The sequence below is a fragment of the Acinonyx jubatus genome, chromosome D4 (assembly GCF_027475565.1).
Source record: "Acinonyx jubatus isolate Ajub_Pintada_27869175 chromosome D4, VMU_Ajub_asm_v1.0, whole genome shotgun sequence".
Lineage (NCBI taxonomy): Eukaryota > Metazoa > Chordata > Mammalia > Carnivora > Felidae > Acinonyx > Acinonyx jubatus.
Window position 1 is genome coordinate 4,400,545 of NC_069391.1, and position 25,184 is coordinate 4,425,728.

The following is a 25,184-nucleotide window of genomic DNA, read 5'->3' on the forward strand; positions in this document are numbered from 1 at the left end:
CCAAGGAAACCTTGGGGAAGCCCAGCCCGTCCTACCTGCCTGGCTGCAGGCTCTCCCATCTCTGCAGACACACCCAGGAGGGGTGGGGGTGGCGGGGAGGGGCAGGGGCACAGGGCGAGGGGAAGGCAGCCAGCTAGGACGACAGCACCAGAGAATGGGGTGGGAACAAAGCGACAGACACACCGAGCAGGAGTCGCTTGGGAAGAAGTATCCTACGGAGAAACCATTTCGTACCACGATCTTCAAACCTTTCTGCGGGCTCTCGGATGCTTTCGCTCTTATGTCATTTTCTGTGCAAAGGGGCGACGGGGGCAGTGGGGGGAGGGGGGGCGGTGGTTGCCGTTGGGAGTCAGAAGCCAGCCTGGAAGCAGTGTGGACGACAGCTTTGGGCGAAAAACATAATCGAGCAGGAAAGCCAACTGTGAGCAGGGATGGGGGTAACCGCGCCCAGGGAGGTCTGGCTGTCTGGACCAAGGAGCCTTTGCAGGGTCAGCGACTGAAACTGTAACCAAGCCTCGGGGAGAGGAACCAACAGCTCTGCGAGGACGGGCCCGCATCCTAGCCCGGGTTGAGATGAACAATCCCCGACAGGGTGGGCCGTGGTGACGTGTGCAGCAGCGTCAGAGAACTCCCCCAGGCGCCCACCGGCCACACACAAACCCCCCGCACCTCCCCGCTGGAGGGGAAGCCCCGCGAGGGCAGCGGCCCCACCCGCCTCCTGCCTCCCTGCAGCCGGGACCCCAGTGCTCCTCGGGGCTGCTTGGGAAAACTTGGCGGAGTGGACGGAGTCCAGAGAGGGCGAGAGGGCTGACTCCTCAGGGCCCCCGTTGAGAATCACACTAGGCTCTGCGTGGCAAGCACCTTGCGTGACCCCGGCTCGCCAGCGATGGGTGTAGGGACAGCACCACGGCCGCCGCCAGCTGGGCAAACAGCACGGTCCACACCCCACGCGTGGGCCGTCCTGGAAGATGGGGTCCTTTCATTTACGGTCTACAAAGGAGGAAAGGCTGAACAATGTCTCAAGGTCACACTGCTTTTTTGTTTGTTTCTTTGTTGAACATTGATTTATTTTTGGGGAGGCAGAGAGAGACAGAGTGCAAATGGGGGAGGGGCAGAGAGAGAGGGAGACGCAGAACCCGAAGCGGGCTCCGGGCTCCGAGCCGTCGGCACAGAGCCCCACGCGGGGCTCGAACCCACGGACCGCGAAATCGTGACCTGAGCCGAAGTCGGACGCTGAACCCACTGAGCCCCCCGGGCGCCGCAAGGCCACACTGCTTCGAAGGGGCCAAGTGGGACAAGAAGCCAGGGAGTCGGGCTCGGTGATGTGGCAGGAAACTATGCCCTTCGCCCAAAAGGGAAGGACGGCACCGCCCCCAGACCCGTGCCGCTCCCTTGAGAGTCGGGTTCCGCGGGGAGGCAGACAGCCCATGGCTCTGCCACCCAGGCGTGTGGGCAGGCCCAGGGAACAGTTTAGCAGCTGACAGATTTTTCTGAACCTGTCTGCCGAGTTGCCAACTGAACTGTCTCATGCTCAGCCCGTCAACCTCGGCGCGGCTGGAGGCATCTGCCGGTGGGAGGCGGGAGGCTGCCAAGGAGAGCCCTGGGGAGGGGTGGGGGGCGAGGGGTGCCAAGGCGGAGGGACGCGGGGCAGGGCCATCACCAGGCATCCCGAGGGCTCTGAGGGTCAGGCGAGGCAGCACCAGCTCCCTCTTGCAGAACTGGACTTGGGCGAGCAAAGGTAAGGGAAAGGCAACAGGCAGCTGAACCAGCCCCTCCCTCCACCTTGCAGCATGCTTCTAGAACTCCGGGGGAAACTCTTCCAGCCTGGGCAGGTGTGTAAGTCAGTCCTAAGTCCCCTGACCCATAGGGTCACGGATCTGGGATTCAGGTGATTGTCCCTAACCCCACGTATGACCCTGGGCGGGGACTTGCCCTGTCGGTGCCTCAGTTTCCCCATTCGGGAAATGATCGAGCTCTGACACTGACCTCGCCGAGTCCACGTTCCTCGGCCCCCCACCCCACCTGGGAGGAAGGGCACAGAGGGAGGGCAACCCGTCCTCCCTCCACTCCAGGGAGAAAGCCAAGGTGCCCAGGGAATTCTCCCTAACAAATTATTTCCTATTTATTGGTAAGAGAAGTTGCAGCGGGGATAAATTATTAACAAAGTGGAAACGAGATTCTGTCGCGAGCAGATCCTAATTCCAGCTGCCCTGGCGGTCTCTGGCTCCCCACCCCTTCCCTCCCTGACCTCTCTTCCTGGGGTTCCGCTGACCCCTGTCTCTGTGGCTCCCCCCTCCCCAACACCCTCGGCCGGGCCCGCAGGCTTCTCTCCCTCACCCTTTCGGGTTTCTGTTTGAGCTGGAGCCTGGGCCGAAGCAAGGTCACCCCTCCCTGCCCGTGAATCAGCGGAAAGCGACTCGAATGGCATTTCAGGGCAGAGCTGCCGCTGGCCAGGGCAGCTCCCTTGGTTTTTTTTTTCTTTTTTGGTTTGGTTTCTTGTTGGAGCCATTTCTTCCCAGCCCAGCCACTGCTCGTAGGAAAGGCCAGGAACCTGGACAAGGGGCCTTCCCTGGCCTCATCCATCCCGGCAATGAGCATCCAGAGGCCACGGCGACAGCCCCCCCACTCGCCCCCAGACCCCGACTCCCCACCAGCCACAGTGGGCTTCTCCTGGTCAAAGGTCTACCTCAGACCCCCCGGACCCGCCCTGACCCCAGTTATTCAGCCGCCCAGATCAGCTCTCCACTGTTCCAGTTGTCCAAGTTGTGTGGGAGGAAAGGGAGACCTTTCACTTCAACCCTGCCTACAAGTTACCTCCTTCCAGAACCTTCCGTGACTGGGACTGCACTCTAGGACAGCAGGGACCAGGTCTGGCCTACCCGTTCCCCACACTCCCCAGTGACGATTTGCATGAGGACCCCCAGCCATTGGCTGCCATGAGAGTGTTTGTCGAGCCCTTACTCATGAGGGTACCTTCTCGCCCGTGCCAGTCAATCTCCTTGCTCCGGCGCAGCTCAGAGAGGGTGAGCAACCTGCCCGGCACCACCCAGGGAGGACTGTGTGGCTAGCCGGCTTCCGACAGCCGTGGGAGCAGCTGGCTGAGGTTGGTTCTAGAAGCCAGCAGGGACCCCCACCCGCCAGTCCCGTGCCCCACCTCTGGCTTCCCCGACAGACACAGCCAGCAAGACTTTCTGGTGACCAGAGGGCATCAGGTTGCCCCGGAGGACTGTCCAGGAGGGGGTCAGCTGGGAAGCCAAGGTCAGAAGGACAAGGGTGCAAATGTCAAACCCCCACTCACCAGGAGGGCAGGTCCAGTAGGACTGATTTCCTCCCTCAACTGAAGAGCCAGAGGGGATGGGTGGGGCCTTGTCTAGGCTCTGGCCAGACAAGAGTTAATCTCTCCAGGAGTTTAAAATTGTATAGCAGTCTCCCCCCCACCTCATCCACACGGGATTCTTTCTAGTACCCCCAGTGGATGCTTGAAAACCCAGATAGTACCAAACCCCACATATACTGTTTTTTTTTTCTTTTTTAATGTTTATTTTTACATACATTTATTTATTAATGGGGGGGGGGCGGTGGAGAGAGAGAGAGAGCTCATGAGCAAAGGAGGGGCAGAGAAAGAGGGGGAGAGAGAGAATCCCAATGCGGGACTCGATGCCACGACCGCGAGATCTCGATCTGAGCTGATATCAAGAATCGAACGCTCAACTGGCTGAGCCACCCGGGTGCCCCTACCTTTCTGTTTTTATTTAAGAAATCTCTACACCCAGGGGGCGCCTGGGTGGCTCCGTCGGTTGAGCGTCCGACTTCGGCTCAGGTCATGATCTCGCGGTCCGCGAGTTCGAGCCCCGCGTCGGGCTCTGTGCTGACAGCTCGGAGCCCGGAGCCTGCTTCGGATTCTGTGTCTCCCTCTCTCTCTGCCCCTCCCCTGCTCATGCTCTGTTTCTCCCCCTCTCTCAAAAAGTAAACAAACATTAAAAAGGAAGAGAAAAATCTCTACACCCAACGTGGGGCTCCAACTCACGACCCTGAGATCAAGAGCTGTGTGCTCTTCTGACGGGGTCAGGCAGGCAGCCCATGCCACTTTCCCCTGTAGGCGCACAACTATGATAGAGTTTCATTTACCAATTAGGCACAGCAAGAGAGCAACAATGGTGACTAACAATAAAATACAACAGTCATAACCAAACACGGTCACAAAAGTTATCTGAGTATGGTCCCTCTCACTCCTTCCTGTGCTGTCCTCACCCCTCTCGTGACACGAGGTGACAAAAGGCCTATGTGACGGGGCGCGGTGAGGCGAGGGATGTGGGCACGGGGACACAGCGTGGGGCCACCGTCTGACCCAACGCCAGGAGGGAGATCATCCGCTTCCAGACCACGGGTGACTGTGGGTAACTGAAACCACAGACAAGGGATGGCTGCTGTACTCTTAAAAAAAAAAAGGATGCATTCTGTTTTGCCCTGGGCATATGTGGATTCTTCCCACAGCCAGATTTCTAGGAATGTTCGGGGTGGGGAATTCTATCCCAGCCGAAGGGAGCCTGTACCGATCCCTATGGTCCCCCCCACGGGCGGCTTCGGCACCCCAGCCCCTCACCTGCTACCACATCACTGACCAGGCACGTGCAGGCATCGGTCTCAGACCAGGAACGGCTCCCCCTCCATTTGCACACCCCCAGTGACAGGGAACTCATTACCATAAGAAGCAGATAGGCCAAACTAGACTGCTAACTCCCTAGAAAGTCTGGCAGTATATTTTGGCTCCCACTCCACGTACTTTCTTTGCCCCAGGCCCCCTTGCTTTTTGCGTTTTGGTCCTGTTTTCTCTGCTTATGCAGTAAACAGTTTCTAATTGATTTGAAGAAGCATCTAGAGAAGCTGGATTCGCCCAAGCCCTCCTCCCCCCCCCATGTCAGGAGCTCAAATCCTTTCCCACCAGCGCCAGCGGGAAGGCTCGGTGCCTCCTCCTGCACAGACACAACCCATTCGGCCAGGGAGCCGCCTGCCCTGCTCTCTGTCCCCCCTCCCAGCACACCCCACTCCCCACCAGAGGCCCCCCACCCAAACAACCCGATGCTTTTGCTTAATTCCTTTTTGCAAAGTAAAGAAGGAGAGATGGGGGGACGAAAGAAAGGAGAGAGAGAAAGGGAGAGAGGAGAGAGAGAGAGAGAGAGAGGGAGGGAGGGAGGGACCGGGCAGGGTGGGGGCAGGGTGCAGGGAGGAGAAAAGCCACATCCAGAGAAGCCGGGTAAAGTGCATTATTGATTCAGGACTCAGAAAATGCTTAGAGAGTAGGAAACGCGCCTGCTCTTTAAAAGCTTGTGCAAAGCTGAAGCTACACACATGCAGCCTTCCCAAAGAGGGCCTGCTCTGCTGACATGAATATTTTATCAGGGAGGAAAGAAAAAGTGGTGGGGAGGACTTAAATGCTGGGGTGGGGGTGGAGGGCAGAGCGCGGAGCGGCCCCCCCCCCCACCCCGAGAGCAGACCTTGGCCTCCTTGCCAAAGAGCAGAGCAATGGGGCCTCGGTGGTCCCGAAAGGGGCACCCACTGAAAGGGGAGGGTCCGGGAGGGGTGAGGTCCGAAGCTTGATTCGAAGCCCCTCCCCTAACCTTTGCCCTGCCACTACCAGCCCTCCCCCACACTCCCCTGCTGAGCCCCGGAGGCCACCCCTTCCGATAAAGTCCAAACCCCAAGGGGTCCTGGCTCTGCCCAGCCCCCACCATTCACGCCCGCTCTGCCTTGTTTCTGTTTTGTTTTTTCTTAAACTTCCACACTGAGTATTGTCACTGGACAATTGGGATCATGATTTTTCACGTGAGACTTCCTCCTCTCTACGCGTGACAATCCTACGAGCTAAGGCACAAGTCCTCATTTTGTTTTTCAGATGAGGAAACGGAGGCACGGGTAGGCACGGCGCCCGATGGGACCTCGCTGAGCAAAAGGCAGAACTGGTATTAGAAATTGCAAATTACGTGCTCTACGGAAAGCCTAGCAGGCTACCTGTCCCTCGCCATGCAGTCATTCCTTGGTTTAGGGGCAATTTAATGGCTTCCTGGGCCACAGATGCAAGAGTGGACACAGCGTCCAGAGGGATGGGGACTGCCTGTACGAACAGCCACAAGCCGAGACCTTGAAGGCTTTCTTCTTGCTGGTCTCTGAGGAGCTAAGAAGTGGTGGGGCAGCCCGGGCAACAGCTGGGCACACTTGGACAGGCGCACCACCCTGTGGATGAATCCTTTGGAGAGGGCAGGGGTGGCGAGGCTGAGCTGGTGAGGGTCCGTTCGTTGATTTATTCACATAGCCTTACCGACTGTTCCCGCATGTCCTGTTTGCAAAGTAGTCCCGGCAAAGCAGCAGTCAGGCCAAGCTGGTCATCAAAATTCCTGGAAGGGAGGGCGTGCAAATATTCCTGGGCCCTCAGGCCGGAGATTCGGCTCCGGGTTAAAAGCAAAACCAACCCACCAAACCCCTCCGCCGTGACTCGGATGCCCGGTCGGGTTTGGGCATTCTGTGACGTCAGGCCTGCTATCACCATCACCCCTGATTCATAGGCGAGGGACTTGGAGCCCCCAGAGGCCAGGCACCGACTCAAGGTCACACTTCTCGTAACCCGGGCATTTTGACCCCTTACGGGGGCACTGAGCACTCTACGGTGACCGCCAGAGAAGCCACCCTTGGCTTGGTCCCCCAAAGTGGCCCAGGTGACAGGCCTGGAGAACTGGGCTGGGCTGGTCAGGAAGGCTTCCTTGGGGAGGTGGGGTTTCGGAAGGACGGGCGGAGGAAGATTCAACCAGACTGTGAGGAGGGGCGCCCTGTGCAGCGAGGCCCCGTAAAGGCCAGTCTGGACGTGCAGAATTTGCGCAGGGAGAGACGAGTTAACGCACTTGGCAGGCCGGGGGCCTGGCGGGGAATTGCGGGGATGAGGGCAAAGGGGCGGCCTGGGGCCAGCGGCGGCCTTGACATTCAGCAGCTGCAAGAGGGCCCTGACTGTGGCTGGCCAGCCTTCCTCCGGGAAGAGGGGTTAAGAACCTGAGAACAAAGGGCGAGGGACCCCGAGGCGGGAGCCGGCACCCCTCAGCCCCCAGAGGCCAGAGCAAGGCTGGGGCGTCCGCGGGTCAGGGGCAAGGACGGGTTCCGAGAACGAACTCTCTCCCTCTCTCGCCTTTGAATTTAAAGGAATGACAAGATGCTTAAGGCCGGAAGGGATCCGGCTGGTCCTGGGAAAGGCTGAAATGGTGGTTCTCACACTTGGTGGTGCCCCGGGACCGCCTGGGGAGTCCAATTAAACCCCAGTGCCCAGGCCCGCCCCAGGGACCGTGTGCAGGATGGGCAGGGAGCACACGGGATCCCCCGTGCAGCCGGCTGAGAGCCGGGCACGTGGGATGCAGGCCCCAGCAGAGCCTCCAATCTGCACAGCGACCCGGCCCCTGCCTTCTCCACGCCCCCAGTCCCATCGGCCCACCCGAGTTTGGAGCCTTCAAGAAGGCCGCCCCAATGGTTAGGAGACATGGGACCGACGGAGGAGACAGGCACAAAATCGGACCCCCTTTCCTGATGCAGAGGCGCTGCTCACCGTGGTTCTCACCTTAGACGCACCCGGGCCCCCAGACCAGCCACGTCACGCCCTCTGGGGTAGGTCCTACCTATCGGGGCGGTTCAGCTGCCCAGGAGACTCCAGCGTGCGGCCAAGCTTGAGGCCACTGCCCCGAGGACCCTGCCGCGGGACAATTCTCCATCTGGCGGTGGCACCCGGCCCCCAGCCCCTCTTTCCTACCGTTACCCCCAGGCTGAGAGGCGGCCAGACTGTTGGGGATCCCTGGTGGGAAGGGGCGGGCTGCCCAAGCCAGGCAGACAGGCCCGGTGGAAGGCGGTGGAAGGCGGTGGAAGGCAGATGCTGCCACGCTCCCCCCTCCCCGTGGCTCTCTCCCCCCTCTATTTTTAGGTCCATTACTGTCCATTGTTGGGTGTATTTTTTTTTCCCACTCTTTCCCCAGAAAAACAGCTCAGGTTCCTCCAGGCAAAGCCGTCTCCCCAGAGCGTGGGAGCACACACACTGCCAAGTAGATATGATATAAGTGAATTATCAACTAAGTGGATCTGCAGACTCCGTCATGTCTCAAAGGGCTGGGGGGGGGGGGGGGTAACCGCCACCATTGCTCACTCCTCCCCAGCCCTCCCTCCTGGGGCTGACAGGGCGTGCTGGGGGAGGAGAGGCTGGCAGGGACAGTATGCTCACCCGGCACGAAGGGCCACACGAAGGGCCACACGCAGATGACAACCAACTCAATCCATCAGGCGCTAAGCTATTCGGAGCGCCTCACGTCAGCTAAATGGCCTGGTTAGTGGCTAAGTGCTGGGTCCGGGCGGCCCAGGGTGGAGGTGCCGAGCTCATCTGCTTCGATGCTGTGTGACTTTGGGAAAGTGGCCTCCCCTCTCTGAACCTTGGGTTCCTCATTATTCAAAATGGGTATAAGTATGGGATCTACCGTAAGTCTTCTGGGAGGGTTCAATAGGTTAGGTGAGGTTAAGTGCTTGGTATACAGTAGGCGCTCAATAAATGCAAGCTGTTGGTTCGAGGAGGAGGAGGAGGAGGAGGGGGAGGAGGGGGAGGAGGATCAAGATAATCCTCAGACAATAGGACCAGTCAGTTACAAGAAGGAAAGCATTAATTTTCCTGAGCATGAGGGCCCCCCAGAAGGACCGTAGGGGTCCACGAGTGGACTCAGGGCAGTGTACTTGTAACCGTGTGTGCACGCGCGCCTGTGTGTGTGTGTGTGTGTGTGTGTGTGTGTGTGCGTGCCCTGTTCCTGCAGGAGTACCATGGACTCTCAAAGGGGTCTGAACCCCCGAGGCAGGAGCCCCTGCTGAGGGACGGGTTGGTCTCCTGCTTTGTTTGTCCCCCTCTGGGTCCCTCCTGGGTGCCTGGGACCTTACTGGTTTGCTCCCCCGCCTCTCCCACTCCCTCTCCAAGTTTCAAGGTCCCGAAGGTTAGCAGCAGAGTCAGGGAACGCAGTGGGGTTCTGAGGTTGACCAGCCGACAGGAAATCTCCACCTCAAGACTTGCCTTGAGGTCACCCAGCTTCTAGAAATCGGTCCAGTGGGGAGCCCGGACTCAGCACGGTGCCAGCCCCAGAGCTGTGGGATTTGGGAAGGTACCTGGGGTGGGGACAGGGACAGCGACAGGGTACCCTGTGGCTGGCTGGCTTCTCCTTCTACCGTCACCTGCCTTGGGCTGTCTCTTGATTCCCAGAGGGAGGGGACGCCCCAGGAACCCCAACTGGCCACCGCCATCTGCTTGGGCCAGAGCAGAGGAAGGTAGCTCGAGGGTAACGTGCAGGCTCCATCGCTCACTGGCCTCCTTTTCACCTTTGCCCAACAACAGACTCTGCTATGACCAAGGGGGAAATGCCCTGGTCGTGTTTCATTTCCTTTTATTTCCCTGGTCGACACTTGGAGTCAAGTGGACAAATGACATGGGCCGAAGGAAGGAACCGGGATGAGGGATGGAGGGATCCAAATGGTCCGGCGGCACCCAGGGCAAACAGCCGGGGGACAAGAGTGCCAGATCCTTGATGACGGGCCGAGTCCCTTTCACGGGGGGCGGGGGGTAGCTCTAGAAGGCCCCAGGTTTAGGTGTGGAAGGCAGATCAATGGGAGGGACGCAGCGAGAGCTACGGTGCATTCTCTAATGAAGGTGACCCTTCCACAGCTGGGCCCTGAGATCCTGGGTCCCCTTTCTGGCCACCTTCCGTGGTGCTGCTACAGCCGGGAGAACCACAGCCTGGCAGGGGGGGCAGGCTGGGATGGGGGCCTCGGAGCCCTCTGGGCCCCGGGAAAGCCAGCTCTGAGCACAGCCCGGTCACCGGGGGCCGCACACACGTGTGAGAGCTCACCCGGGGGTGGGGGGGGGGGGCAGAAGGCAAACGCGTTGACGTTATGTCACACGTACCCTAAAGGGGCAGCTTGGGCACCTGCTGGCTGCAGGCAGCCTCCAGGCAGGCATCCCGCGTCCCCCACCAAACGCCATCAAGTGAGGTCACAAGTGGACAGATGGAGATCTGGTATGGAACGCCTCATGTCCTCAGGGCTCTGGTGCATTCTTTCAGGAGAGCCGCGGGCCTACGGCAGAGCCTCCTGGGTCTGCTGTCCCTCCCCTGGGTCTGCTGTCCCTCCCCGGGGGCCCAAGGAAGTCACTCCATCCTGCTGGGCCTCAGTTTGCCTTCACACAGGAAATGAGGGGAGCTGGATTTGCCCAGCAGCTTCACGTCGTGTTTATGGGGGGCCTAGGACGGCCGCGGGGGAGCGGGGGGCTCAGGGCCCCGGGGACCGGGGCGGAGGGACACCAGTTGCCTGGTCCAAGGAGCCCACTTTCCCCTGAGCTGCCAGATCCGCGGTAATTTGCTCACACGTACTGATGTTCTAACCTTTAAGACCCTTTCCAAACTGCACTCCCTACTTGAGACAGAAGATAATTGTCGGCAGCATTTATTTCGTGGGGCAAAAGTGGGAGACAGAGACTCTTCTGCCCTGCTGAGTGGGTCAGGGAGGGGTGCCGTGGAAGCTGGAGAGGAGCTACCCCAAGACCAGAGAGAAGTCACAGGTTGGGCGGTGCTCCCCAGTTATCCTCCTCTGGGCATCAAAGCTAACAGCCCAGCCTAAAAGCTAGGTTGGGGGGGAAAAAAAGGAGAAGCAGAAGAGGAAAGGAAGGAGGTGAGAAGGGGGAGAGGTGGGGAGCATGCCTCGGGCCTCACCATGGCATCGTTGTCAAATACCCGGGACTGGAGTTCAAGCCCGGACTCTCCCCTCAGTCTTGGAGTCTCAGTTTGCTCATCTGTGAAATGGGGACTACAGTTTCTCGTGCAGGGCGTTTGGGAGCACCTGAGGAGACACCCGGCCCGGAATGCTCAGTGTTTCCACGGAAAAGATGGAGATCCCAGACGTAAACCCTCACGCCTACGGTCAATGGATTTTCGAGAAGAGTGACAAGAATGTTTAATGGAGAAAGAACGGTCTCTCCAACAAAATGGTGCTGGGGGAACCGGCTGTCCTCATGCAAAAGAAGGAAGCTGGAACCTTCTTTTACAATATATACCAGAATTAACTCAAAATGGATCGAAGATCTGGACACGAGAGCCAAAACTGTAAAAGTCTTAGAAGAACACATGGGGGTAAACATTCCTGACCTTGGATTTAGTAATGGTTTCTTTGATACAACATCCAAAGCATACACACAAAAAGGAAAAAGAATAGATCAATTAGACTTCAGTAAAATAAAAAAAAAAAATGTGCATTAAAGGACACAACCAAGAGGGTGAAAAGACTATCCACAGAGTGGGGAAAATATTTGCAAATCGGGTATCTGATAAGGATCTAGCACCTAACATATGTCAAGGACACATAGAAATCAACAATAAAAAGGCAACCCAATGAAAAACAGGGCAACAGACTTGAATAGATATTTCTCGAAAGAAGATATACAAAGGGTCAATAAGCACGTGACGCCTAGCACCATTAGTCACTAGAGCAAAGTGAATCAAAACCATATGAGATGCCATTTCACACCCGCTAGGGTGTCCACAATAAGAAAAGACAAAAATGAGAAATACCCAGTGCTGGCGAGGATGGGGAGAAATTGGAACCAGGCACAGTGCTGGTGGGAATGGAAGGTAGGCACGGTTGCCATGGAAAACATTTGGGCCTCCGCCAAAACTTAAACATAGAATGACCATATGACCCAGAAGTTCTACTCCTAGGTATATACCCAAGAGCAGTGTCCACAAAAGAAAATTCTGCCCAGGTACAGAACAGCATTATTCATAACAGCCCCAAAGTCAAAGCAACCCCCACGTCCATCAACCGGTGAATGCATACAAAAAAATGTGGTCTACCCACACACTGGACTGTTACTCAGCCTGAAAAGTAGAACGGAGTTGACACCTGCCAGGACACGGGGAGCCTCGAAAACGTGACACTGAGCGAAAGAAGCCAGGCGCAAAAAGTCACCTGCCGTATGATTCCATTTACGCCAAGTGTCCTGAATAAGCAAATCCTCGGAGACAGAAAGCGGACGAGCGACTAGTTGCCAGGGGGCTGGGGGGAGGGGCGATGCCGCGCGACAGCGGCCGCCGGAAACATGATTTCCTCTTTCCGGGTCGAAGACGGCTCGAGACTACACGAAAAGTGGTGGTCGCACAACGTTTTGAGTGTACTAAATGCTACTGAACTATATCCCGAAAAACGGTTAAAAAGGCAATGTTTCTGCTCTATTTTCCTGCAATAAAATTATTTCAGTGGTTAATTTCAGGGCATGTGAATTGCACCTCAATTACAAATTTTTTTTAAAAAATTCTTTTTAAAATGCCCTTATCTCAAGAAAAAACTTTAACTGCGTGGGGATGGATGGTAACTAAACTTATCACGGTGATCATTCTGCAATATACACGTGTATCGAATCGTTACGTTGAACACCTAAAACTAATACGGTGTTATCCGTTCATTATATCTCAATTAAAAAAAAAAAAAAGGATGGAGAAAACCAGAGGGAAATTACGTGTGCCGTTGTATTTTTAGCGCTCATCGTTGTTTTTCTTTGCTTTGGTTTGATTTAGGAGAACACTTGGGAAAAAAGTATCTAGTGCTGTGCACGCCGCTCAGAGCCCCCCCTATCTGCACCGGGGTCCCCCGTTTTGTCTGCGTGTGACCAAAGCCGAACCCCAGCCTGGATTTCCCCGAACTCCCAGGATCCATTTGGCGATTTGCCGGGAGCATTGGTGAATCTAGGCAAACCCCATCTTTGCACAGGTGGGGACACTGAGGCTAAGGGGCTCGGCCTGGTGTCCCAGCAACAAGGAGACTTTGCCAGAACCTGGAACTGCCCGGCTCCCCTCCAGTGCCTTTTCTGCACTAACACGCTGTCCCCCGCCAGCCGTTGGTGTGCACTCAGAGAATCAGAGACACATTGTCATCTATTTAAGCAAATCTGCTGCTGATGGAAAACAAATCAGAACCTGTTTCTGCATCATCTGCCGTTCCCTAGTTTCCTCTGCATTTGGTCCCTGCCTCATGGGCCATATGGACCCTGGCCAGGTCTGAGACCGGGGAGCCTGGGCCATGGGGCCGGGGGATGGGAACAGAGCTCTGCAGCCTGGGCCCGGGTCCCGGGGTGGCAAGGGGCTGTCCCGCTCCTTCAAGCCTGCCACGCTCCGTTCAGGCCCCACCCGTGGCCTCGCTCTGGCCTCTGCGTGCACACTGTTCCCCTGCTCCCCTCACACCCACCACACTCTTGCCCCGACCCCCGCCCCCCCAGCACTAGGGGTCAGTTAGGATCCAGACAGAGGAGGGCTGAATCTCCTCCACTAAGTAGACATAGGGAAGCCTCGTTCTATCGATTCATCTGTCTAACAGCATAGCAATGCCGTGCCCTGCAGGTTTGCAGGGCGGGGGGAGCAGTTTACAGGGTCAGGGGAGTTGGGGGGCTTGGATGGGACAAGGAGGTGAAGGGGCTCATCCCCTCCCAATCACCCACACCTCTCTCCTCCTATCACCTGGACCCTCCCTCTGTGTCCCTGCAACATGTCAACTCCCTAGCACTGGCCGTCGCCCCTCTGAATCCCAGACCACACGGGTGCCGACCCCCATCTCTGAAGTCCCACAGTGCACGCAAACTGTACCCCGCATTACGTGCCCGGCCGACAGCCCTGTCTTCTTTCTACTGTCCCTCCTTTGTCTCTCCAGCTACATTCCAGGACGGAAAAGAAAACTCCTGTTTTGGAACATTTATTCTGTGCCAGGTGCCCTGCCGAGGTCTCTCCGTGCTGTGTCTCATCTCATTTGTCAGCCTTCCTCTGAGCCCCGGGGCTGGTGTCATCCCAGTGTTCAGATGGGAAAACTGAGGCTCAGGGCACAAGGGACTTATCCAAAGTCCCACAGTCCAGAGGGGTGGGATAACTGGAGCTCACCTTTGCCCCTTCCCAAATCCCAAGTTCTCATCCACGGCGGGTGTAGCCTGCCTGTCTGTCCACCTGCCCATCCCCTGCCTCCCTGCACATGGGATTTGAGGCAGCTGCTCCTAATACACGCAAGGCAGGAGAAAAATGAAACTGTGTGGAAAATCAAGGGCAGAGAATGTAGAGTCGGAAAAGAAAGACGAGCCTGGGGAAGGCAGGGATGTGTAAACTGGAAAGTTCTAGAACTTCTGACACTCTTTGGAAAGGTGTCCCCTCCGGGCCCTTTCCCCTCCTCCCCCTGCGCTCCAGGTGCACCGCGCCCTACCCTCCATGGGGTGTCCGTTAAGGGGCAGGGAGCTTGCTCATGTGGGCGCTGACCTCACAGCGCGCTGCCCCCGGCCTGTCACTTGTCTGCTCCCCAGGAAGGAGGCTTCACTGGGCAACAAGATGTCATGCATGGAACTATTCTTGTCCCAAGCTGGGCCCTGCCTCAGGCGTTTCGACAGAATGAGCCACTTTAACTAAGGGTTGGGTGAAGCTCAGGTTCCAAACTCACTTTCTACCTAAGGACTGAGCTGTGCAGACCTCCTGGTGAGATCCGATCACAAATCCCACAGCCAGGGGCCCTGACGGAGAGAAGTGAGAGCTTTCGGGGCTTCCTGGCCCGATCAAAACCCTGGTCCTTCCTGTAAGACTCAGTTCTAATCTCCCCTCCTCTGAGAAGCCTTCCCGGATCGCACCGACCTCCCACTCCCCCAACCATTTTCCATTAAGCGCTTACCTAGCACTGACTGAGCCAAGAGGGAGGGCAGCGGTCCCTCGGGGCTCCTACCACATCAGAGTGTCTCCCCCACGCCTTGTTGGCCGTGTCTGTTGTGAATATCCGCAAGGTCTGCCGTGACCTCGTGTTGAGGGGAGCAGGGGGCTGGGGCACGCTCTTCTCTGTGGGTTCGGGGGCCAGGAACACAGCAGGGAAAGGAGGCCTGAACCAGGGGGCCAGTCGGCTCAGTGCTGCTGGCTGGGAATATTTCTTGAATACCCACGTCTGGCAGGAGGCGGGGCACCTATGACCTCGATTCTGCAGATGGAGTTCAATGTCACGGTGAGGTGGGGGCTAGAAGACTCAAGGATCCACCTGCCATCTGCCTTAATCAGCCCAGCAGTCCCCTTGGGTGGGGGGATAGGGCCACTGGCTCGGCATCTGGGTAAACTGAGGCAAGGAGACGGCAAAGCAGGTTCTGAGGGAGAAGTGTGCTCAGAGATACACCTTCGTGGCCCCTCGACCAAGCCAGAGTCTCCTTGGATAAAAAGTTGACTGTTCATCTGCTTCAAAACCAAGGGGATCAATGTTGGACTCGAGATAACATCGAAGCCTGATACGAGAACAGAGCTCATACTCTTCAAGTGCGTCCGGATGTTCTGAGGGAGGCATTTCCTTCTCCTAGGCAGTTGGGGGGGGGGGGCAAGGCAGCCAAGATCACCCCCCCAATTACAGATGAGGAAACGGAGGTCAGGAGAGACTTACCCCCGGTCACCCTGCCCGAGAAAACAACAAGGCTGGGATGGGAGCTCGGGGCCTCAGACCCCAGGCCTGTGCCTCTAGACAGGAGACACGCAGCCTCTCTTTGGCAGCTTCCAGAGGGCCTCAGGGCTGTGAGCTCCCAGCTCCACCCCTCACTCCTGGGACCCCTGCATGCCAAGATCCCCCGGGAACATGAGCAGCGAGTCGAACCCACGACTGAGCAATTATGTCGAGCAGCCGTGTCTCAGACCGTACCCTGCATGCATCTGAATTGCCTGCATTGCTGGTTAAAATGCAGGTTCTGGCTCAGTTGGTCTGGGGCAGGGCCTGGGACTCTGCATTTTTAACAAGGTGAGTCCCAGGACTGCACGTTAGGTAGCAAGCAGGTATCTACAGAATTGCTTTAAACACTACCTGCCTGGTCTGTGGCCAGCAAAGTCTCTCTCTCTCTCTCTTTTTCTCTTTTCCCCACTGTCGCCCCTCCTCACCGTCTCTCTCCTGAGGCTCAAGGGTTGGCTTTTATCTCAGAGGCACAGGAAGAGAGTTTTGGAGCACTGAGGGGCCTGCTTCCCACACCCAACCTCTCCCGCCCCCTGGGCCCTCCAGCGTGGCCAGGCTGGCCCTCTCCGGCCGGGTCCCCCAGAATGGAGGGCAGACGGCTATCTGTCCTCTCCCGTGGCCCTCATTGAAATTTTGCCCTTGCCCTCAGATCCTCTGTTGAGAGCTCATCCCTATTAATTCTCATTGTGCATTTAGAGCCAATAGGTTTTTATTTATTCATTTATCTTGGTCTTCTCCCCCCTCCCCTTCCTCACCAGGCTGGAATTTACAATTCAGTTCTCAGGTGGCCTTGCGGAAGGACGGAAGGACAGAAAGCCCCGCGGGAGGGAGGGTCTGCACACTGAACCCTGGAAAGGGCGGCTGCCTCTTGGCCCATCTTGCACCCTGGGGGTGCTCCAGGGCTCACACTCCAGTTGGCTGGATGCTGGGACAGGACCTGGGACCCACTGGGCGCTCGCAAGGCTAAAGGGGCAGTGGGGGGCTGGCTACTGTGGGGCGCCCCCTGGTGGTTCACATCACCTGCCGTGCCCAGAGCGGTTCAAGCTCCCCGGCCATGCCACATAGCCCTGCTGCCCAGAGACTAGAAATACGGGGCGTGGCGTCCTCAAGGCTGAACAGAGGAAAGAAAAGCCAGGGACACGGCTGAGGGCCTCCTAACAACAATAATAAATGCATAACACCTACTGCACATTGAGCACCTACTGTGTGCCAGCAGAGTGCCCAGGGCTTGGCACGGCCAGGGCGCATCCCCTTGCCAGCCCTGTGACACCCAGACAGTATCACCTCTACTTTACAGGGGAGGAAACCGCAGCTCAGAGGGACAGGCCGAGCCACCTAGTGGGTGAGCACAGGCCCTGGTTGCAGACCAGTTGCCTGCCTGCCTTCTAAACTGACCTTGCCAGGATTTAGGCAAACCTTTCTAATCCCTACAACAGGATTAGAACAGTCCCCCCACCCCCACCCCCGCCAGAGCATCCCGGAGATGATTAAATGAGACACACACAGGACCTGCTCAGGGGAAGCTGCACGGGGGGTTGGGTCCATCTGGACGGGACCCCCCGCTCCCTGCAGAAGCCAGCTCCCCCCACCACCCCCCCCCCCCGCCTGCCCAGGCAGAGTCCCCATTCTTGTCGGCCGCACATTTGTAATCAAAGGCGGAGCAGGACGGCAGCCTGTAATGAAATATTTAAGTCCACCAGACAGCTGTGGAGACACCGAGGACCCACCTATGCGGGAGATGTTGAAGACGTTGTTCTTCCTCGTCTGTCTCCCCGGGAGAGAAGAAGAAGAGACACCACCTGGGCTCAGGTGGGGCAGCGCTAGGATTGTGGGTCGGGGGGGGGGGGTGACCACCCCACCATGGCAGCCGCACCGGGTCCCCCGTGTGAGGGTGCAGGCAGGGCCGAGAGTGTCCTGAGCCAGCTTTGGCCAGGAGAGGGCCTCAGACTCGCATTTGATGGTCACCTCCACCCCTCAAGCCCTTGACCGGAAGCTGGTCCAATGAATTATGATTTACCTGCCCTGTCCCACACCCTTCCCCCCAGTACATTAGGGCAATGATTAATATTTAAGAGAAGAAATACACTCGAGACTCTAATAGGAGAGACAGAGGTTGACTCTGTTCAGGGAGTGAGCGGAGAGGTGTCCACAGGAGCTGGGGGGGGGGGGGGTCGGCCTAATGCACAGGCTCAGAACTGGGCTCCGCTGCCCGTCGACCTGGCCTTGCCCCTGACCTTCAGGAGCCGACTGCCTTGCTCACCCCTGAGCCAGCGAAGCCCTGGGATCCCCAGTGCAGTGACCCCCATGGACTATCCAGTTTCTGCCCCCAGCCCTGTGCTGCCTTCTTCCCTCCCTCCCCCGCTGGCTCCCTCGGCCCAGCCACCGTCCACAGTGACAGACTCACGACAGACTGCTGACTGTCCAAGTGGAAACCTACCTTCCCAGGCTGACTGCCCTGTGATAGGAACAAAACTCCCCGCGGGACAAAGGCGTCCCCAGGAGCCCGGGGTGGGGGGGGGGGGGATGCCTGCTCAGTCCAGCCATAGGCCCCAGAGGCTCCCTCAAGGACACCCCAAAGATGACAACGAGCCCCTCCTGTTAGCTCCCACAGCCTGGATGCCCAGCGCGGGGCTGGGGAGGGGGCTCCGCAGAGCTGCCCAGCGGGAAGGCCCCTCTCGGCAGGCAGTTTAGCTCAGTGGCTTTGGAGCCAAACACACGAGTCCCAGCTCCAGGACTTCCTGGTGCGTGACTCCGGGCCTCAGTTTCTCCATCCGTCCAACAGGAAGGACCACCGCTAACGTCTGGGGGGCACTTGCTCTGGGCCAGGCACTTCACGTGGGACGAATTAGCTCCCTTACTCCTACGATGCCCATTTGATAGACAATGGAACAGAGGCCCAGACATGTCACCCCCCAGAACTCCTCCTTTATACGACACGGGGTCCGCCTGGCGGAGCTGAGGGGAGGACTTGGGCGCGAAGCTGTCAGCCCACACACGAGGAGCTCCCACAGATGACCCCCCGCTATTACGGAAACGATCCGGTGGTCAGCGGGCCAAGAATGTGCCCGCCCCAGAGAACGAGGTCACGTGACCTCAGAACCCCGGGGCGGGGGGGGGGGGGGCAGCCTTTGCTTTGGCACTTTTCCAACGTGGGACAGCCATCCGGTGCCCATCAGCCTTGCATCTGGGCCCCCCATCGTGCTCACCCATCACAAGAGTCTGTCCCGGACCCCCTCCCACTCGGCCTGAGCGAAGCAGTGGGCTGACTTACGTGGGAGCAGAATCTCTCAGGGGGGTCTCCACACGTGATGCCTGAGGGTTCCACCTTCACCTTGACGTAGTCCTTTAGCCGCATCACCTTGGGCTGGCAGGCATAGAACTCCCAGGTGGGGCCCTCATCCGTGGTCACCCAGGATTTGCAGATGTCGTAGTCCCCAGAGGCCAGTGGGAGGCAGTGCAGGAACAGAGCCAGCAGGGGCAGCATGGCTGAGCAGTCCGCAGGGGCGTGGCCCGGACGGGCGCTGGAGAGGCAGCGACTGGGTCAGGCGGGACTCTCGGCCTCAGCATGGAAGGGCCACATCTGCCAGGCAGTGGTGGCTGGATGACCCGGGGACTCGAGCACCGACTGCCGGGTCGCAAAGGGCGAGGAACCTGTTTCTTCCCGAAGGCCGATGCGGAAAACCCAGAGCCGGCGTTTCTCAGACTGCTGATGGGCAGATCAAAAAGTTGCCCATAACTTGGCGTCCTCCTAACCTTGGCATTACACCTCTCCCGGAGGTGAATCTGATCAAATCAGGCAGGCTCTCAAATTGTGACAGCGGATGGAAATGGGATAAGGAGCAAATCCGCGGGGATCCGGCACGAGGCGGGATCAGATTGCTTCTAATTTTTGTCCCTCCAATCAATCCAGGTTCTTCAAAGGACCCTTAATGTGTGATGGGCTCAGCACAACCGCAAAACAACCCTCCGGCCTGCGTTGTAAAGATAAAATAAAAATCAGGAGGTGTACGTGTTAGCTGGAAAGATGTTCCCTCTGTGGGACCGGACTGGCATCTCAAACCAATAAAAGAGATTTCTCTTCACATGGGCTTAAAGTGACACCAATGGTGTGGTTCGACTACGGCATAAAAAAGTGACCGAGGTTTTAACTGGGGAGCAGCTTATGTGGCTCTGCTTTGTGGGGACGGGCACTAATGGGGGCCAGCTGACCTTGGCTGGTAGCCATCGGCAACTTATTATGAAGTTTCTCACACTCCCGCTCTCAATGCATCCAGGTACCCGGGGCTGGCTTGTCTTTCATTGTTAAGAGGGGAGGAGAGAGAGCTCATTAGCAACAACACCTGCAACAAATTAAAAGGAGAGAGGGTGGGGGGGAAAAAGACGTGTAAGAACAAAAGCTCTCTGGCAAAATGTGCAAAAAATGAGGCTGCATTAGCGAGGTCTCCGGAGAAAAGTAGGTTATTTTTATTAACATCAGAGCCGCGCATTTGGAGATTGGGCGCGTTGTCAACGAGGTGATTTGGTTTTTTCCCCTCCTTTCCGGGAGCCGTTAGGTCAGCAGAAGGGCCCCCCGCTTCGGGGTCACCGACTTTCCAAAAGGTCCTCGGGAGTCAAGATTGAGTGACCGCGACAGACAAGTCAGAGGTCAGAGTTGTCACCCTGCGTGCAGACGAGTCTGTACGTACAGGTACGGATGAACACAGAGGTCCGTGTGTGGACCCACAGGTAAGAACCAGGAGCCGATAAATCTCTCTCCAAATTCTGAAACGGTGAATTTCATTTGCAACGCTAAGATACCAGGGACATTGAAGACTTCCACAGAAGTGACAGTGGTTTGTCATAATAGGTTTTCTGATCAAGGCCAAAATTCTGCAATAAGCCTTAGAGGGTGTGCCCATAAATGAGTCACCATTATGATTATTGCTCTGCTATTTTAAGCCACTGATAATGATTTAAGAGCCCAAAGAGCTATAACTAAGACAAATGTTACATTGTAGAAAACATGACTCCACTAATGTGGTCCGTTCCCAGACACTTGATACATTACCAGGAGAATTTGAGTCCAGCCAGTGTGGGATCCTGGCCAAAAATACTAGCCAAAAGGGCAAAGGTTATGGAATGAGTCACAGCAGAAGCGCCCGCATTATTAATTATTCTGGTTATTGTTCTACCTAGGATTATCGCTGTCTAAATCCCCAAACTGCTCGGGCATCCGTGCTAATCTCAGCCTGATTCTCACCTGACATCCTCACGGAAGGTCTCTGAAGAGTTAATCACTTTTCCATGAAACCCCGTCCTCGGCCTAGACACAAACACACACCTGCCAGAAATGACAAACCGGGGAAGTGGACATTGTCCAGAGAGGGCTGGTGGCTCACCTGGGCTCCCGGCAGAAGCCCCCAGCCAGTGTCCCCACGCTCCTGGTGGGGGGGGGGGGGACTCATAAATCTGCATTAAGGCGGCCCCTGCCCCTGTCTCTGGCTGAAGGGCTCTTGATGGAGATGAATAAGGAGCCCAGGGGGACCACGTTCTCACCGCTCACCTCTGGCTGTTTAAAGAGAAACCTGTTATAGAGCCTGCCTGGCCTTGAATGCGCTCCTTGCTAGAAACTCTCAGAAAGAACCCGCCTGGCGACTATTTTTACAACCTGAGAAAATGTAGTAAAAATAAAATAGCGCGGCCGGCAAAGGTTTGGATGCCTCTACCCAAGCTTCGTGCTGCCCAGAAAACAGCACGTCCCTAATTAATTCTTCCAGCCGCGGACTCCCAACTGTTCACTAAACAGGTAGGGAGCTCCCGGCGGCCGGCGACACCCCCTCGGGGGCGCTGGCTGCGGGCTTCCTTGATCTGCAGGGCCAGCGGCGGCGGCGGCGCAGGGCTCGGGCTGCGCGGGGAGGCAGCGAGGCCCGGGAGGCCGGGAGGCCACGGAGAGGGAAGCTCGGAGCCCCTCGAAAATCTATTCACCGCTTGGCAGTTCGGCTGGTTTAAGCGCGGCGCGTTCCCTGCAAAGTGGGGTGCTGGTGGAGAGCCAAGGACAACCAAATCTGCTGGGGGTGGGGTAACAAATGTGTTTACAACCAGTCAATCAACTGAGCGTTGCTGGTATTATAGGGGGAACTGTGAGCTCAGCGGGCGCACATTACAGCCGGCTTTTGCCAAAAGTGGGGGGGGGGGTGAAAGGAGGGGGGTTGGAGAGAAGCAAGAGTCTCCGGGAAAACGAGGCAGAAAGCAGGGAGTGCGAAGCCAGCAGGGAAATTTCAGAGTAAGAGGTTGTATCCCGGTGGGTCGTTTTCTCCTTGGAAAATAAATCTTCACCTGATATTATTAAGAAACTGCAGCTCCCAGAAACAAATAGAATCAATGCGCTTTATTTTCTTTTAAGAGTCCTCAGGAACCGAGGTGGGGGTGGGGGGCTGATAGCCAGGGTATTAAAACCCGAAAATTAGATTTTGCCAGGATTTCTGAACTCCGATTTCTCTGTCTTATTGAATTAGCGCCTCTCGGAGCTGGCTGGGCTCGGAGCAGGCTCCTCCCCGAGTTGCCGGCTGCGCCCTCGCCTCTTGGGAAACTTGGCGCTGTGGGCGCGGGGGTCCCCTGGGGGGCACTGGAGGAGGCGGTACGGGGGGGGGGGGGCGTTGCCCACCTTGAAGCTTCCTCTCCCTTCCAAGCGGGGGCGTGGGGGGGCAGCGGGGCGGAGTGAAATCTGCCTTCCAGGGGGTGGGGGGTGCCCGAAGTCTAGGAAGGAAGGGGGAGCCCGCTGCGGCCAGGTCACCTTCTCGCCCTCCACCCCCGGGGCCGGGGCCTGGAGGTGTTCCGAGCTCCAGCAGCTAAGCCGCCCCGGGCGCCCCCCAGCCCCGGGACCGGGGCCGGCTCCGGCTCCCCGCGCCCCCCCCACGGCCTCCCGGCGGCCGGGAAGCCCCGAAAAGTTGAGGGCTGGGGAGTGGGGGCGCGAGAAGGGGGCCTCGGCTGCGCGGGGGCGGGGTCCGTCCCGGCGGACCGAGGGGTCGGCCGGGGCGCAGTCCGAGCTCCGGGTGGGCTGCAGGAGGCGTGCTTCGCGTAGGGGCGTGCCTCGCAGTCCCGCAGCTGCGGTTCGTCTTTCCGAAGTTGAGTGCGGGCCCCGGGCGCGATTAACACGCACGCCTTGTAATGAAGGCCGGGCGGGCGCGGAGGGTGTGCCCCCCTCAGTGGGCACCGCCTCCCTCGATCAGGAGCTGCCGAGCAGAGCGCCCGGGGAGCGGTGGCCCCCTGACTCCCGGCGCCGCTTCCAGCAGCGCCCCTGCCTCCGCCGCCCCCCGCCCGCGCGGGCAACTTACTCGGAGCGGGCGGACCCCGCGAGCCCGCGGTCCTCGTCCCGCCTTCCCGCTGCCTCTTCTCCCCGGGTCTGCGGGCCGCCCGGCCCGAGGTTCCGCTCCGCACGTCCGCGAGCCGCTCCGCGCGCACCCCCCGCCCCCGTTAGCCCACCCCTCCACCGCACCGAGAGAAGTTTCCAGCCTGGCTGCCCGAGAGTTTGTCTGGGCAACTCGCACAGACCCCGTTTCCGGAGAGCTGGGAAGGGGGGCGCGAGGAAGGGAGGGGGAGGGGGGGCCGAGGACCGTGGCGGGGAAGTCGGGGTGGAGGCGACGCGCGCGAGAAGGGTTAACCTCCTTTCCACAAACACATGCAGGCGTTCTTGCCACATCTAGCCCCGGCGCACACGCGCGGGCGCGCGCGCACACACACACACACACACACACACACTCACACACACTCACACTCGCACGCACGATGCCAAAAGACCCTAGTAGGAAAAAGCCAGCCGGAAAGACGAGCTTTTCCTTTAAGACGCTGCCACAAAGGCACACTCACACGCCCCTCTCGGGCGACGCCAGCCCTCCGCTCGTAGCAACAGCCACCGGATAACTTTTGCATCCGAGCCTTTGCTGGGCCGCTTTAAGTGGCTCCCGGGCCCCGGGAAAGGCTGCATGGTCCCCCAAGCCCTTTAAAAATGAAACCAGGCTGGCGAAGCTGCAGCCGCTGGCCCCCCCCCCCCCGCCCCCCTCCCCCCCCCCGCCCCCCCCACCGCGCGCCCGCCGGGCTCTCCCCGCCCGCCTTACCCCCGCTCCGAGCCGCTTCCCGGCGCGCAGACCCGGGAGGCCGAGGACCGCCGCCCGCGGGCGCTCCGCCTGCCCTGGCCGGCGCTGGGTGGGGGCGCGCGGGCCGGAGGGCTGCGAGCCGCTGCTCCTCACCGCGCGCCGCTCCCGCCGCCGCCGCGGCCGTCAGATCGGGGCTGGGGAGCCCTCCGGCCGCCGGGGGGGCCGCCCGCAGCCGTCCCGGAGACGCGGGCCGGGGGAGGGGGCCGCCCGCGCCGCCCGCATCGCCCGCCCCGGCCGAGCGGGAGGTCGCCTCTAACAAGTGCAAACTTTTGGGGCCCCCTGGGCGGCTCGGAGAGGACCGGCGCGCGGGCACCGGGCGGCCCCCGGCCCGGGTGGGCTTCGCGGCTGCTCGTCGGGGCGCCGGGGCATATCCCCCCGGCGGCGGCGGCGGCGGCGGCGCGGGCCAGATGGCGGGGCGCTTCACCGCCCCCCTGCGCTCCGCTCCAAGTTAATGCCGAGGCTAAATCCTCTTGCCATCCCTCACGATCACCATCGGGGCTTTTATCTCTGGGTCTGATCCGGGCTGCGTAACTTCCTCTGTGTGGCTTTAACACACCATCCCACCACGGAGCAACGGTCTTCTTAAAGGTGCAGGAAGGAAATACTGCGAGGCTCGGGGGACGCGCCACGGCCCGGGGAGGGGCGCCGCCAGCAGGGGCGGCCCGGCGGGCCCGCGGCCAGGGTGGCCCCAGCGGGCGGGCGGCCGCGGGAGCGAGCCTGCTCTGGGGGGTCGCTGCCTAAACATCTCCTCCGGGCTCGGGGGCCGGCGGGTCGCGGCGCGCAGAGCGCATCCTCGGGCCGGCCCGGGTCAGGCGCCGCGGGGCTGCAGCTTCCTGTTCCCAAACCCAGGGGCCTGACGGGGTGCCGGCGCCCAGGGGTGTGGGGGCTGCCCCATCGGCACCAGGGAGGGGGCCAAGTGAGTCAGTCCACCCGCCCCCAACAGCCAAGGGCTCAAGACTGCTGCTCTGACTTCCTCTGTAAAGCGCCGCCACCCAGAAGGCCCCAAGCAGTGGGTAAAAGGGTGGGTGGGTGGATTTGGGGAACTGGGGAGGGGGAGCGATCCGAGCGCACAACCAGAGCCTGAATACCAGCTGACACATCGCCGCCTCCACCCTGATGGGCCCTGCTTTTGATGAAGCCAAGCCAGCTCGGAGGGAGTGCGGAGTAGGGGGGCAGGAGGGGCCTCACTCCTGGCAAGCCCCGGGGAGGGAGGGGGGAAGAGGGTGGGGGGAGGACTCGGCAGGGGCCTAGGGCAGAGGCCAAGGTGCTGGCAACACTGGGCAGCCCTGGGCCCTTCCACCCCCTGGAGGTTTCCGGCCAGGCCCTCTCCCAGGGCTGTGCGGAGAGGCGCCTCCACCTTCCGGGGGGGGGGGGGGTCGTGTGGTTTTCAGGTGCTCCTGGCCTCCTCCGGGGTGGGTTCTCACTGCAATGCTCAAGCAGCCAGCCCTGTCATTTGGACGCATCCAGAACAAAGAGCCTGAGGACGAGAGAGGGAGAGGGACTGGTCCAAGGTCA

At 59.1% G+C, this 25,184-nt stretch overlaps 1 protein-coding gene across 15 annotated transcripts in view; it reads right to left on the reverse strand.

The window, feature by feature from the left end:
- NTNG2 (netrin G2) overlaps nt 1–23,787 on the reverse strand; it is a 66,953-nt gene extending 43,166 nt beyond the window's left edge. For 3 of the 15 annotated variants that reach the window (XM_053204461.1, XM_053204459.1, XM_053204456.1), the window contains exons 1-2: nt 7,653–8,055; nt 6,317–6,392 (exon numbers count right to left, since the gene is read on the reverse strand). In XM_053204461.1, the coding sequence (XP_053060436.1) occupies nt 6,317–6,392; nt 7,653–7,957 (381 nt within the window). In that variant the 5' untranslated portion in view covers nt 7,958–8,055. Of the gene's footprint in view, nt 1–6,316; nt 6,393–7,594; nt 8,058–17,264; nt 17,537–18,808; nt 19,509–19,746; nt 19,878–20,776; nt 21,664–23,630 lie in introns of those variants that run through there. The other 12 variants (XM_027035456.2, XM_027035453.2, XM_053204458.1 and 9 more) reach the window with 10 other exon arrangements.
- Between the last annotated feature and the right edge of the window lie 1,397 nt (nt 23,788–25,184).